The sequence below is a fragment of the Labrus bergylta genome, chromosome 22 (assembly GCF_963930695.1).
Source record: "Labrus bergylta chromosome 22, fLabBer1.1, whole genome shotgun sequence".
Lineage (NCBI taxonomy): Eukaryota > Metazoa > Chordata > Actinopteri > Labriformes > Labridae > Labrus > Labrus bergylta.
Window position 1 is genome coordinate 997,919 of NC_089216.1, and position 14,706 is coordinate 1,012,624.

A 14,706-nucleotide genomic window follows, 5' to 3' on the forward strand; every position below is an offset into this window, starting at 1 on the left:
TGTGTTGATTTTAAACTTCTCTTGTCTCTTTGTACATCATTTGGACAAGAGGGATCCCCTCGACCTCTTCCAGTGTCACCGTCTCATCCAAACGGCGCCAGAGTATTTGAACGACTCGGACAGTGTTCTCTCTCTGGGATAAAAATATCTGTTTTTCATGTTTCTGTTCTATTAGACAGAACGAACAATTAACGTTACAGAAAAGATATTTTAAAACAACACTGAAGTATGAAAAGTGTCGCCACCCCTCAGTATCTTTATAGCGTCTGTGGTCTGCAGATGTGTCTGCTCTATAAAACGTTAAGTCTCAGACGGGTGGGTGGCGGTGACTGGGTTATTAAAAACACCCTCCCTCCACCTTGCTGTCTAACCGCAGCGACCACAGAGCGAGTTCTGTGATGTCACGCTGTGTCCTGCCTGTCCTGCGATGTGATTGGTGGCTTCATGAGGTCAGAAGGGTTTAAATAAGAGGCCGTCCTTTGAATCTGTTACTACGGTGACCACATTGTCACAGTGGTTGGATCGACCACGGCAGCAGAACCCGGTGAGTACTCAAACTTTTAGAACTGTTTCAGGGAGTTTATGTTCTAGCCTAAATGTAAAAGTACTGAAATACAAATACTCCTGCAGATACACTGACCAAACATTAACTGACCTTCTGACTGCACGAGCAGGGCTGGAATTGCAGGTAAAATTGAATAAAATACAGCTGTGTGTTTCAGTGTCAGGGTTCGATCAGCACGTAAAGATCATTGTGCGTTCTAAGAGTAGAATAATATTGTGGTTACTTGAATGAATCCTGAGCAGAATTCTCAAAGTTACAGAAGCTTCAATCACAGTCACAATTAGACTCAAGACAAGACATCTTATATACAAGAAGTTTTAAAACTGAATAAAACAAACAAAATGTAAATAAAAGCGATCCAAGAAATGTGATGAACATATTCAGTGTGCAAAGTTTTGGTTTTGAAATGTTTCAAAATCTAAAAACCTCGGGATAAGTTAGGGCTGCCAAAGGATTATTTTTCACTTAACCTCCGTAGTTAAAGGCACAGTGTGAAGATTCAACCACCAGGGGGCTCTCAATCAATGAAATAACAAAAGATGATGAATCATGGGAGTGATTCTCTCTGCTGTTAGCTCCGAAAACACCAATTTACACTTTTCAGGAGTTCCAATTCAGTGTCTCTCTGTGTGTAAGAAACCCAGTTCAGGTTAAAGATTCAGTGAAGACATTTTCATTATCTTTCTTTGTAATTGATACCGTCTTGGGCTAAGAGTGCTTTACTTCCTGTTTGGAACATCTGGTAGATTGAAGGTTAGAACATTAGCTTAACAACAGAATAAATTACTAACAGATTGAGAAGCAAATAAAAACAGCTCAAAGGAACGGCAACAAAGGTAAATGTGTGATGTCATAAGGTCAATGTGTGATGTCATAGGGTGGATATTACTTTGGACTCGTCAGCGGAGACATTCACAGGAGCAGAGGTCTCGTTACACGGTGCGCCCAAAGGGACAATATAATTCAGACCTTAATGTCATCGCTATTGATGTTTTAACGCTGACATGAATATAAACACAGTGTTTCTAAAAACGTCCTCTCTCTCCTCTTCCTCAGTGATGATGAAGGTCTCTCTGATCGTCTTGTGTTTACTGAGCCTCAGTCTGAGCATGCCAGTAAGTATGGCAACCCACTGACCAGCCAACAAATCAATCAATCAATCAATCAATCAATCAATCAATCAATCAATCAATCAATCAATCAACTAACCAACCAACCAACCGACCAACCAACCAACCAACCAACTAACTGACCAACCAACTAACTGACCAACCAACTAACTGACCAACCAACTAACTGACCAACTAACTGACCAACCAACTAACCAACCAACTAACTGACCAACCAACTAACTGACCAACCAACCAACTGACCAACCAACTAACTGACCAACCAACTAACCAACCATCTAACTGACCAACCAACTAACTGACCAACCAACTAACCAACCAACTAACTGACCAACCAACTATCTGACCAACCAACCAACTGACCAACCAACTAACTGACCAACCAACTAACCAACCATCTAACTGACCAACCAACTAACCAACCATCTAACTGACCAACCAACTAACCAACCATCTAACTGACCAACCAACTAACCAACCATCTAACCGACCAACCAACTAACCAACCATCTAACTGACCAACCATCTAACTGACCAACCATCTAACTGACCAACCAACTAACCGACCAACCAACTAACCGACCAACCAACTAACCGACCAACTAACCGACCAACCAACTAACCAACCATCTAACTGACCAACCAACTAACTGACCAACCAACTAACCGACCAACCAACTAACTGACCAACCAACTAACCAACCATCTAACTGACCAACCAACTAACTGACCAACCAACTAACCAACCATCTAACTGACCAACCAACTAACTGACCAACCATCTAACTGACCAACCAACTAACTGACCAACCAACTAACCGACCATCTAACTGACCAACCAACTAACTGACCAATCAACTGACCAACCAACTAACCGACCAACCAACTGACCAACCAACTAACCGACCAACCAACTAACCAACCAACTAACTGACCAACCAACCAACCAACTAACTGACCAACTAACTAACCGACCAACCAACTAACCAACCAACTAACTGACCAACTAACCAACCAACCGACTAACTAACTGACCAACCAACTAACTGACCAACCAACTAACCAACCAACTAACCAACCAACCGACTAACTAACTGACCAACCAACTGACCAACCAACTAACCAACCAACTAACCGACCAACCAACCGACCGACCAACCAACCAACCAACTGACCAACCAACTAACCAACCAACCAACAAACCGACCGACGAACCAACCGACCGACGAGCCAACCGACCAACCAACCAACCGACCAACCAACCAACCAACCAATCAACCGATCAATTTATATTATTTGTGAGATTATGTGCACTTTTCTTTAGTCAAAAGGATCATCTGTGCTAGGAAAATGAATTGGTAATTTTTTATCGATATAACTGTCACGACCCTTATACTCCCAAATGTCCATTAGATTATAGGATGGATGTTAAAGTAAGCGTCCACTAGAGGGCGTGGTCCCTTCCACAGCTGGACAAACCTTTACTTCCTGTCCGCTGTACGCCTAGCTGTTCTTTAGAAACCAACTCGTACAATCTTTACTCAGAATCCCACATTTGAAAAAGAACTCTTCTTCGTTGTGTTTGGTTGGTTTGGCTTGAACTGTTGGCTATACTGCTCAACACTGCCCCCACGATATCAGGTGGTACTACAACGTCCGCTCATTATCAGTTATCTTCCAACCAACTAACCAACCAACCAACTGACCAACCAACCAACTAACCAACCAACCAACCAACCAACCAACCAACCAATCGACCAACCAACTGACCAACAAACCGACCAACCAACCAACCAACCAACCGACCAACCAACCGACTAACTAACTGACCAACCAACTAACTGACCAACCAACTAACCAACCAACTAACCAACCAACCAACTAACCAACCAACTAACCAACCAACTAACCGATCAACCAACCGACCGACCGACCAACCGACCAACCAACTGACCAACCAACTAACCAACCAACCAACTAACCAACAAACCAACAAACCGACCGACGAGCCAACCGACCAACCGACCGACGAACCAACAAACCAACTAACCAACCAACCAACCAACCGACCAACCAACCGACCGACCAACCGACTAACTAACTGACCAACCTACTAACTGACCAACCAACTAACCAACCAACTAACCAACCAACCGACTAACTAACTGACCAACCAACTAACCAACCAACTAACTGACCAACCAACCGACCGACCAACCGACCAACCAACTGACCAACCAACTAACCAACCAACCAACCAACAAACCGACTGACGAACCAACCGACCGACGAGCCAACCGACCAACCGACCAACCGACCAACCAACCAACAAACCAACTAACCAACCAACCAACCAACCGACCAACCAACTGACCAACCAACCAACCAACCAACCGACCAACCAACTGACCAACCAACCAACCAACCGACCAACCGACCAACCGACCAACCGACCGACGAACCAACAAACCAACTAACCAACCAACCAACCAACCGACCAACCAACCGACCGACCAACCGACTAACTAACTGACCAACCTACTAACTGACCAACCAACTAACCAACCAACTAACCAACCAACCGACTAACTAACTGACCAACCAACTAACCAACCAACTAACTGACCAACCAACCGACCGACCAACCGACCAACCGACCAACCAACTGACCAACCAACTAACCAACCAACCAACAAACCGACTGACGAACCAACCGACCGACGAGCCAACCGACCAACCGACCAACCGACCAACCAACCAACAAACCAACTAACCAACCAACCAACCAACCGACCAACCAACCAACCAACCAACCGACCAACCAACTGACCAACCAACCAACCAACCGACCAACCGACCAACCGACCAACCAACTGACCAACCAACCAACCGACCAACCAACCAACCGACCAACCAACTAACCAACCAATCAATCAATCAACCGATCAATTTATATTATTGTATTATTATTATTGTGAGATTCTGTGCACTTTTCTTTAGTCAAAAGGATCATCTATGCTAGGAAAATTAATTGGTAATTTTTTATCGATATAACTGTCACGACCCTTATACTCCCAAATGTCCATTAGATTATAGGATGGATGTTAAAGTAAGCGTCCACTAGAGGGCGTGGTCCCTTCCACAGCTGCTGTCCAGCTGACCTTTACTTCCTGTCCACTGTACAATCTTTACTCAGAATCCCACATTTCACTAAGAACTCTTCGTTGTGTTTGGTTGGTTTGGCTTGAACTGTTGGCTATACTGCTCAACACTGCCCCCACGATTTCAGGTGGTACTACAACGTCCGCTCATCATCAGTTAGCTTCCAGTAGTTTGTCTTTTTGTTCTTGTGTGCATGAATGTCATTTGTAGCTTTCATCAGCATGTTAGCATCTTTTATATACAAAACATTTTAAGATTGTTTTCAGAACTTTTTAGTAACTTCAGTGAGTTTTAAGTCAGTTTCAGCATTTAGCATACTGTTTCCAGGTAACCTGCTCAGTTTGATGTGTTTACTGTCAACAACCAGACTTCCTGTTTCAGGTGTGGTTTGTTTGTTTGTTTCAGATCCACAGAAGAAGAGTGACGAGGTCAGACAGCTCAGAAGGAGAGGAGGAGGTCAGTGCGACCATGAGAGAGCTTTTTTTTCCACCCAGACGATTAAAACTACCACCAGCTGAGGCTGATGGGTAATGTAATGCTGACGACTGTCATCTTAACGATACCTGAAACTGTTCATGTTTTGTCACAGAGCGACTCCAACGAAACCAGCAATGAAGAGGAGGACGAAGAAGGAGGGACGGAAAGAGGAGACGCTTATAAAGAGGAAGAACAAAAAAATAATGAAGGAAAAAAAGATCAAGAGCAGAGAGAAGGAAGAGGAGACATAGAGGAAGACAAACTTGAGAAAAGAGAGGAGGAGGAGGAAGGAGAGAAAGGAGAGAAAGAAGGAGGAGGAGAGATGGAAAGAGGAGAAGATGAGAATGAGGAAGAGGACAGAAAGAAAAATAGGGACGGACAGAGAGAAGGAGATAGAGAGGAGGAGGGAGATAGAGAGGAGGAAGAAGAGGAGAAGGGAGATAGAGAGGAAGAGGAAGAGGGAGATAGCGACAAGGAGGGGGATAAAGAGGAAGAAGAGGATAAGGGAGATAGAGAGGAGGAAGAAGAGGGAGAGGGAGATAGCGACAAGGAGGGGGATAGACAAGCAGAGGAAGGGGGAGGAGGACAAGAGAAGAGGGATAATGACAAAGATGAAGAGGAAAAAGGGGAAGAAGAAGATGAGGAAGGAGAGAATGATGAAGAACAAGATGAGGAAGAAGGAGAGGAGGATGGTGAGAAAGGTGGTGAGCAGGAGGAGGAGGAGGCAGAAAGAGAAAGGAGTGAGGAGGAGGAGGGAGGAGGAGGTGAAAAAGATGAAGAAGAGGATGGAAATGGAAAGAAAAATAGCAGGGGTAAGGAAGAGGATAATGATGAGACAGGAGAAGAAGGGGGAAGAAGTGAGACAGGAAGAGAGACAGGAGGAGGTGAGACAGGAGGAGATGAGTCGGGAGGACAGACAGACGGAGAGACAGGAGATGTGGGAAGAGGTGAGACAGGAGGAGGTGAGTCGGGAGGACAGACAGGAGGAGATGTGGGAAGAGGTGAGACGGAAGAAGGGATAGGAGGTGAGACAGGAAGTGAGACAGGAGGAGTTGAGTCAGGAGGAGAGACAGGAGGTGAGACAACAGGAGTTGAGACAGGAGGAGTTGAGACAGGGGGTGAGACAGGAGGAGTTGAGACAGGAGGAGAGACAGGAGGAGAAACAGGAGGAGAGACAGGAGGTGAGACAGGAGGAGTTGAGACAGGAGGAGAGACAGGAGGTGAGACAGGAGGAGAGACAGGAAGTGAGACAGGAGGAGGAGAGACAGGAGAAGAGACAGGAGGAGGAGAGACAGGAGGAGAGACAGGAGGTGAGACAGGAGGAGAGACAGGAGGAGGTGAGACAGGAGGTGAGACAGGAGGAGGTGAGACAGGAGGAGAGACAGGAGGTGAGACAGGAGGAGGTGAGACAGGAGGAGAGACAGGAGGAGAGACAGGAGGTGAGACAGGAGGAGAGACAGGAGGAAATGGAACAGCGTCTCCATCTTTTAATGAACGGGAGAAAGTCCTTGTTTAGGTGAGAAACCTAAGTTCAGACTGAGGTCACAGCGCCCCCTTGTGGACACTGGTAGCACTGACATGCATTTTCTGTCTTTCAGGTAACATGATTCCTCAGGGCCAATCACAGGACAGGAAAATCTTCAGTGGATGAGGCGTGTCATTGGTCGATCCTTTTGTTTCTGTTCAAGTTTAAAATGTAATTATGCTTATGCCTGTTTGTAGTTCCTTCAGAATAAAAGCCCTTTTGTCCTTTAATTTATAGCAGTCATTTCTTCCACCACATGTCACGGTCCTCCTCAGTTTGCTCAGGCGTCATGACGACGAGTTCAGGTGTGTCCAGGTGAAAAACGGAGCTGTTTACTGTGTGCAGTGCTGTTTGATTAATTATTAAATGAAAGGATAGTGAATTAAACGCAGACTGTGAACACAACGCAGAGGGAACACCCTCCATTAAAAATCTGTCTGGCAGCTCGTTAAGGAGATTTAACGAGCTGCTGATGATGTCACTGATGCTGTCACTCTATGTTCGACTGAAGCACAGAGAAAAAAACACAACAATCAGCTGAATCAGCATTATTATTGTTTTTATTATTAGAAATGGTGTACTGTGTCATTGTGTGTACGTGTGTGTGTTGTGGATGCTCCACACGTCTCCGTTCAGGGCGTTGGCGGCGCCCTGCAGTGTCCACACGAAGAAGGCGAGCTGTCGTCTGAAGCGCTTCTCGTCAAAGCGTTCAGGGTCAGAGGTCAGCAGGGCCAGGTGTTCGACGAGCGCGCTCAGGGTGTGATCACCACGGCCATGGATCACGTGACGGAAGGGCGTCTCCACTGCCGAGACGTACTGAGACAGGAAGTAGTATTCCACCTAATGACAGAAACAGGAAATTACCTGTTTTATTCTGATGACTGACAGGTAGAGTCAGACATAAAAATACACTCATACAAGTCATCGCTGAGACACAGCTCAACACACACACACACACACACAAACACACATGATACAGATGTTGTAGCTGTGTTTGTACCCTCATGATGCAGGTGTTGTAGCTGTGTTTGTACCCTCATGATACAGATGTTGTAGCTGTGTTTGTACCCTCATGATGCAGGTGTTGTGGCTGTGTTTATACCCTCATGATGCAGGTGTTGTGGCTGTGTTTATACCCTCATGATGCGGGTGTTGTGGCTGTGTTTGTACCCTCATGATGCAGGTGTTGTAGCTGTGTTTATACCCTCATGATGCGGGTGTTGTAGCTGTGTTTATACCCTCATGATACAGGTGTTGTAGCTGTGTTTGTACCCTCATGATGCAGGTGTTGTGGCTGTGTTTATACCCTCATGATGAAGGTGTTGTAGCTGTGTTTGTACCCTCATGATGCAGGTGTTGTGGCTGTGTTTATACCCTCATGATGCGGGTGTTGTAGCAGTGTTTGTACCCTCATAATGTGGGTGTTGTAGCTGTGTTTATACCCTCATGATGCGGGTGTTGTAGCTGTGTTTATACCCTCATGATGCAGGTGTTGTAGCTGTGTTTGTACCCTCATGATGCGGGTGTTGTAGCAGTGTTTGTACCCTCATGATGCGGGTGTTGTAGCTGTGTTTGTACCCTCATGATGCGGGTGTTGTAGCAGTGTTTATACCCTCATGATGTGGGTGTTGTAGCAGTGTTTGTACCCTCATGATGCGGGTGTTGCAGCTGTGTTTATACCCTCATGATACAGGTGTTGAAGCTGTGTTTGTACCCTCATGATGTGGGTGTTGTAGCTGTGTTTGCACCCTCATGATGTGGGTGTTGTAGCTGTGTTTGTATCCTCATGATACAGGTGTTGTAGCTGTGTTTGTACCCTCATAATGCGGGTGTTGTAGCTGTGTTTATACCCTCATGATGCGGGTGTTGTAGCAGTGTTTATACCCTCATGATGCGGGTGTTGTAGCTGTGTTTATACCCTCATGATGCGGGTGTTGTAGCAGTGTTTATACCCTCATAATGCGGATGTTGTAGCAGTGTTTGTACCCTCATAATGTGGGTGTTGTAGCAGAGTTTGTACCCTCATAATGTGGGTGTTGTAGCTGTGTTTATACCCTCATGATGCAGGTGTTGTAGCTGTGTTTATACCCTCATGATGCAGGTGTTGTAGCAGTGTTTATACCCTCATAATGTGGGTGTTGTAGCTGTGTTTATACCCTCATGATGCAGGTGTTGTAGCTGTGTTTGTACCCTCATGATACGGGTGTTGTAGCAGTGTTTGTACCCTCAAGATACAGGTGTTGTAGCTGTGTTTGTACCCTCATGATGCGGGTGTTGTAGCAGTGTTTGTACCCTCATGATACAGATGTTGTAGCAGTGTTTGTACCCTCATAATGCGGGTGTTGTAGCTGTGTTTGTACCCTCATGATACGGGTGTTGTAGCTGTGTTTGTACCCTCATGGTGCGGGTGTTGTAGCTGTGTTTGTACCCTCATGATACGGGTGTTGTAGCTGTGTTTGTACCCTCATGGTGCAGGTGTTGCAGCTGTGTTTATACCCTCATGATACAGATGTTGTAGCTGTGTTTGTACCCTCATGATGAAGGTGTTGTAGCAGTGTTTGTACCCTCATGATGAAGGTGTTGTAGCTGTGTTTGTACCCTCATGATACAGGTGTTGTAGCTGTGTTTGTACCCTCATGATGTGGGTGTTGTAGCAGTGTTTGTACCCTCATGATACGGGTGTTGTAGCTGTGTTTGAACCCTCATGATACGGGTGTTGTAGCTGTGTTTGTACCCTCATGATGGTGTTGTAGCAGTGTTTGTACCCTCATGATACAGGTGTTGTAGCTGTGTTTGTACCCTCATGATGCGGGTGTTGTAGCAGTGTTTGTACCCTCATGATACGGGTGTTGTAGCTGTGTTTGAACCCTCATGATACGGGTGTTGTAGCTGTGTTCGTACCCTCATGATGGTGTTGTAGCAGTGTTTGTACCCTCATGATATAGGTGTTGTAGCTGTGTTTGTACCCTCATGATGCGGGTGTTGTAGCTGTGTTTGTACCCTCATGATACGGGTGTTGTAGCTGTGTTTGTACCCTCATGGTGCAGGTGTTGTAGCTGTGTTTGTACCCTCATGATGCGGGTGTTGTAGCAGTGTTTATACCCTCATAATGCGGGTGTTGTAGCTGTGTTTATACCCTCATGATGCGGGTGTTGTAGCAGTGTTTGTACCCTCATGATGCGGGTGTTGTAGCTGTGTTTATACCCTCATGATGCGGGTGTTGTAGCAGTGTTTGTACCCTCATGATGCGGGTGTTGTAGCTGTGTTTATACCCTCATGATGCGGGTGTTGTAGCAGTGTTTTTCCCCTTATGATGGTGTTGTAGCTGTGTTTGTACCCTCATGATACGGGTGTTGTAGCAGTGTTTGTACCCTCAAGATACAGGTGCTGTAGCTGTGTTTGTACCCTCATGATGCGGGTGTTGTAGCAGTGTTTGTACCCTCATGATACGGGTGTTGTAGCTGTGTTTGTACCCTCATGGTGCAGGTGTTGCAGCTGTGTTCATACCCTCATGATACAGATGTTGTAGCTGTGTTTGTACCCTCATGATGCAGGTGTTGTAGCAGTGTTTGTACCCTCATGATGAAGGTGTTGTAGCTGTGTTTGTACCCTCATGATACAGGTGTTGTAGCTGTGTTTGTACCCTCATGATACAGGTGTTGTAGCTGTGTTTGTACCCTCATGATACAGATGTTGTAGCTGTGTTTGTACCCTCATGATGCAGGTGTTGTGGCTGTGTTTATACCCTCATGATGCAGGTGTTGTGGCTGTGTTTATACCCTCATGATGCAGGTGTTGTGGCTGTGTTTATACCCTCATGATGCAGGTGTTGTGGCTGTGTTTATACCCTCATGATGCAGGTGTTGTGGCTGTGTTTATACCCTCATGATGCGGGTGTTGTGGCTGTGTTTGTACCCTCATGATGCAGGTGTTGTAGCTGTGTTTATACCCTCATGATGCGGGTGTTGTAGCTGTGTTTATACCCTCATGATACAGGTGTTGTAGCTGTGTTTGTACCCTCATGATGCAGGTGTTGTGGCTGTGTTTATACCCTCATGATGCAGGTGTTGTGGCTGTGTTTGTATCCTCATGATACAGGTGTTGTAGCTGTGTTTGTACCCTCATAATGCGGGTGTTGTAGCTGTGTTTATACCCTCATGATGCGGGTGTTGTAGCAGTGTTTATACCCTCATAATGCGGATGTTGTAGCAGTGTTTGTACCCTCATTATGTGGGTGTTGTAGCAGTGTTTGTACCCTCATGATACAGGTGTTGTAGCTGTGTTTGTACCCTCATAATGTGGGTGTTGTAGCTGTGTTTATACCCTCATGATGCAGGTGTTGTAGCTGTGTTTATACCCTCATGATGCAGGTGTTGTAGCTGTGTTTATACCCTCATGATGCAGGTGTTGTAGCAGTGTTTATACCCTCATGATGCGGGTGTTGTAGCAGTGTTTTTACCCTTATGATGGTGTTGTAGCTGTGTTTGTACCCTCATGATACAGGTGTTGTAGCAGTGTTTGTACCCTCAAGATACAGGTGTTGGAGCTGTGTTTGTACCCTCATGATGCGGGTGTTGTAGCAGTGTTTGTACCCTCATGATGCGGGTGTTGTAGCTGTGTTTGTACCCTCATGATGCGGGTGTTGTAGCAGTGTTTGTACCCTCATGATGCGGGTGTTGTAGCTGTGTTTGTACCCTCATGTTGCGGGTGTTGTAGCAGTGTTTGTACCCTCATGATACAGGTGTTGTAGCTGTGTTTGTACCCTCATGTTGTGGGTGTTGTAGCTGTGTTTGTACCCTCATAATGCGGGTGTTGTAGCTGTGTTTATACCCTCATGATGCGGGTGTTGTAGCAGTGTTTGTACCCTCATGATGCGGGTGTTGTAGCTGTGTTTGTACCCTCATGATGCGGGTGTTGTGGCTGTGTTTATACCCTCATGATGAAGGTGTTGTAGCTGTGTTTGTACCCTCATGATGCAGGTGTTGTGGCTGTGTTTATACCCTCATGATGAAGGTGTTGTAGCTGTGTTTGTACCCTCATGATGCAGGTGTTGTGGCTGTGTTTATACCCTCATGATGCAGGTGTTGTGGCTGTGTTTGTACCCTCATGATGCAGGTGTTGTAGCTGTGTTTATACCCTCATGATGCGGGTGTTTTAGCTGTGTTTATACCCTCATGATACAGGTGTTGTAGCTGTGTTTGTACCCTCATGATGCGGGTGTTGTAGCAGTGTTTGTACCCTCATGATGAAGGTGTTGTAGCTGTGTTTGTACCCTCATGATGCAGGTGTTGTAGCTGTGTTTATACTCTCATGGTGCAGGTGTTGTAGCTGTGTTTATACCCTCATGATACAGGTGTTGTAGCTGTGTTTGTACCCTCATGATGTGGGTGTTGTAGCTGTGTTTGCACCCTCATGATGAAGGTGTTGTAGCTGTGTTTGTACCCTCATGATGCAGGTGTTGTGGCTGTGTTTATACCCTCATGATGCAGGTGTTGTGGCTGTGTTTGTACCCTCATGATGCAGGTGTTGTAGCTGTGTTTATACCCTCATGATGCGGGTGTTGTAGCTGTGTTTATACCCTCATGATACAGGTGTTGTAGCTGTGTTTGTACCCTCATGATGCGGGTGTTGTAGCAGTGTTTGTACCCTCATGATGAAGGTGTTGTAGCTGTGTTTGTACCCTCATGATGCAGGTGTTGTAGCTGTGTTTATACTCTCATGGTGCAGGTGTTGTAGCTGTGTTTATACCCTCATGATACAGGTGTTGTAGCTGTGTTTGTACCCTCATGATGTGGGTGTTGTAGCTGTGTTTGCACCCTCATGATGTGGGTGTTGTAGCTGTGTTTGTATCCTCATGATACAGGTGTTGTAGCTGTGTTTGTACCCTCATAATGCGGGTGTTGTAGCTGTGTTTATACCCTCATGATGCGGGTGTTGTAGCAGTGTTTATACCCTCATAATGCGGATGTTGTAGCAGTGTTTGTACCCTCATTATGTGGGTGTTGTAGCAGTGTTTGTACCCTCATGATACAGGTGTTGTAGCTGTGTTTGTACCCTCATAATGTGGGTGTTGTAGCTGTGTTTATACCCTCATGATGCAGGTGTTGTAGCTGTGTTTATACCCTCATGATGCAGGTGTTGTAGCAGTGTTTATACCCTCATGATGCGGGTGTTGTAGCAGTGTTTTTACCCTTATGATGGTGTTGTAGCTGTGTTTGTACCCTCATGATACAGGTGTTGTAGCAGTGTTTGTACCCTCAAGATACAGGTGTTGGAGCTGTGTTTGTACCCTCATGATGCGGGTGTTGTAGCAGTGTTTGTACCCTCATGATGCGGGTGTTGTAGCTGTGTTTGTACCCTCATGATGCGGGTGTTGTAGCAGTGTTTGTACCCTCATGATACAGGTGTTGTAGCTGTGTTTGTACCCTCATGTTGTGGGTGTTGTAGCTGTGTTTGTACCCTCATAATGCGGGTGTTGTAGCTGTGTTTATACCCTCATGATGCGGGTGTTGTAGCAGTGTTTGTACCCTCATGATGCGGGTGTTGTAGCTGTGTTTGTACCCTCATGATGCGGGTGTTGTAGCAGTGTTTATACCCTCATGATGTGGGTGTTGTAGCAGTGTTTGTACCCTCATGATGCGGGTGTTGCAGCTGTGTTTATACCCTCATGATGCGGGTGTTGTAGCAGTGTTTGTACCCTCATGATGCGGGTGTTGTAGCAGTGTTTGTACCCTCATAATGTGGGTGTTGTAGCTGTGTTTATACCCTCATGATGCGGGTGTTGTAGCTGTGTTTATACCCTCATGATGCAGGTGTTGTAGCTGTGTTTGTACCCTCATGATGCGGGTGTTGTAGCAGTGTTTGTACCCTCATGATGCGGGTGTTGTAGCTGTGTTTGTACCCTCATGATGCGGGTGTTGTAGCAGTGTTTATACCCTCATGATGTGGGTGTTGTAGCAGTGTTTGTACCCTCATGATGCGGGTGTTGCAGCTGTGTTTATACCCTCATGATACAGGTGTTGAAGCTGTGTTTGTACCCTCATGATGTGGGTGTTGTAGCTGTGTTTGCACCCTCATGATGTGGGTGTTGTAGCTGTGTTTGTATCCTCATGATACAGGTGTTGTAGCTGTGTTTGTACCCTCATAATGCGGGTGTTGTAGCTGTGTTTATACCCTCATGATGCGGGTGTTGTAGCAGTGTTTATACCCTCATGATGCGGGTGTTGTAGCTGTGTTTATACCCTCACGATGCGGGTGTTGTAGCAGTGTTTATACCCTCATAATGCGGATGTTGTAGCAGTGTTTGTACCCTCATAATGTGGGTGTTGTAGCAGAGTTTGTACCCTCATAATGTGGGTGTTGTAGCTGTGTTTATACCCTCATGATGCAGGTGTTGTAGCTGTGTTTATACCCTCATGATGCAGGTGTTGTAGCAGTGTTTATACCCTCATAATGTGGGTGTTGTAGCTGTGTTTATACCCTCATGATGCAGGTGTTGTAGCTGTGTTTGTACCCTCATGATACGGGTGTTGTAGCAGTGTTTGTACCCTCAAGATACAGGTGTTGTAGCTGTGTTTGTACCCTCATGATGCGGGTGTTGTAGCAGTGTTTGTACCCTCATGATACAGATGTTGTAGCAGTGTTTGTACCCTCATAATGCGGGTGTTGTAGCTGTGTTTGTACCCTCATGATACGGGTGTTGTAGCTGTGTTTGTACCCTCATGGTGCGGGTGTTGTAGCTGTGTTTGTACCCTCATGATACGGGTGTTGTAGCTGTGTTTGTACCCTCATGGTGCAGGTGTTGCAGCTGTGTTTATACCCTCATGATACAGATGTTGTAGCTGTGT

General features: G+C 45.9%; 1 protein-coding gene and 1 long non-coding RNA gene across 5 annotated transcripts in view; one reads left to right on the forward strand and one right to left on the reverse strand.

The window, feature by feature from the left end:
- Positions 1–6,483: 6,483 nt before the first annotated feature.
- On the forward strand, positions 6,484–7,262 carry LOC136177417 (uncharacterized). The gene is made up of 3 exons (XR_010665023.1): positions 6,484–6,698; positions 6,750–6,850; positions 6,933–7,262. It is a non-coding gene; the product is annotated as an uncharacterized lncRNA (long non-coding RNA).
- A 139-nt stretch (positions 7,263–7,401) lies between these two features.
- Positions 7,402–14,706, reverse strand: part of tfr2 (transferrin receptor 2) — a 15,994-nt gene continuing 8,689 nt past the window's right edge. For all 4 annotated transcript variants that reach the window (XM_029275355.2, XM_065950581.1, XM_065950582.1 and 1 more), the window contains one exon: positions 7,402–7,699. In XM_029275355.2, coding sequence (XP_029131188.2) covers positions 7,445–7,699 — 255 coding nt within the window. In that variant the 3' untranslated portion in view covers positions 7,402–7,444. The remainder of the gene's footprint in view (positions 7,700–14,706) is intronic.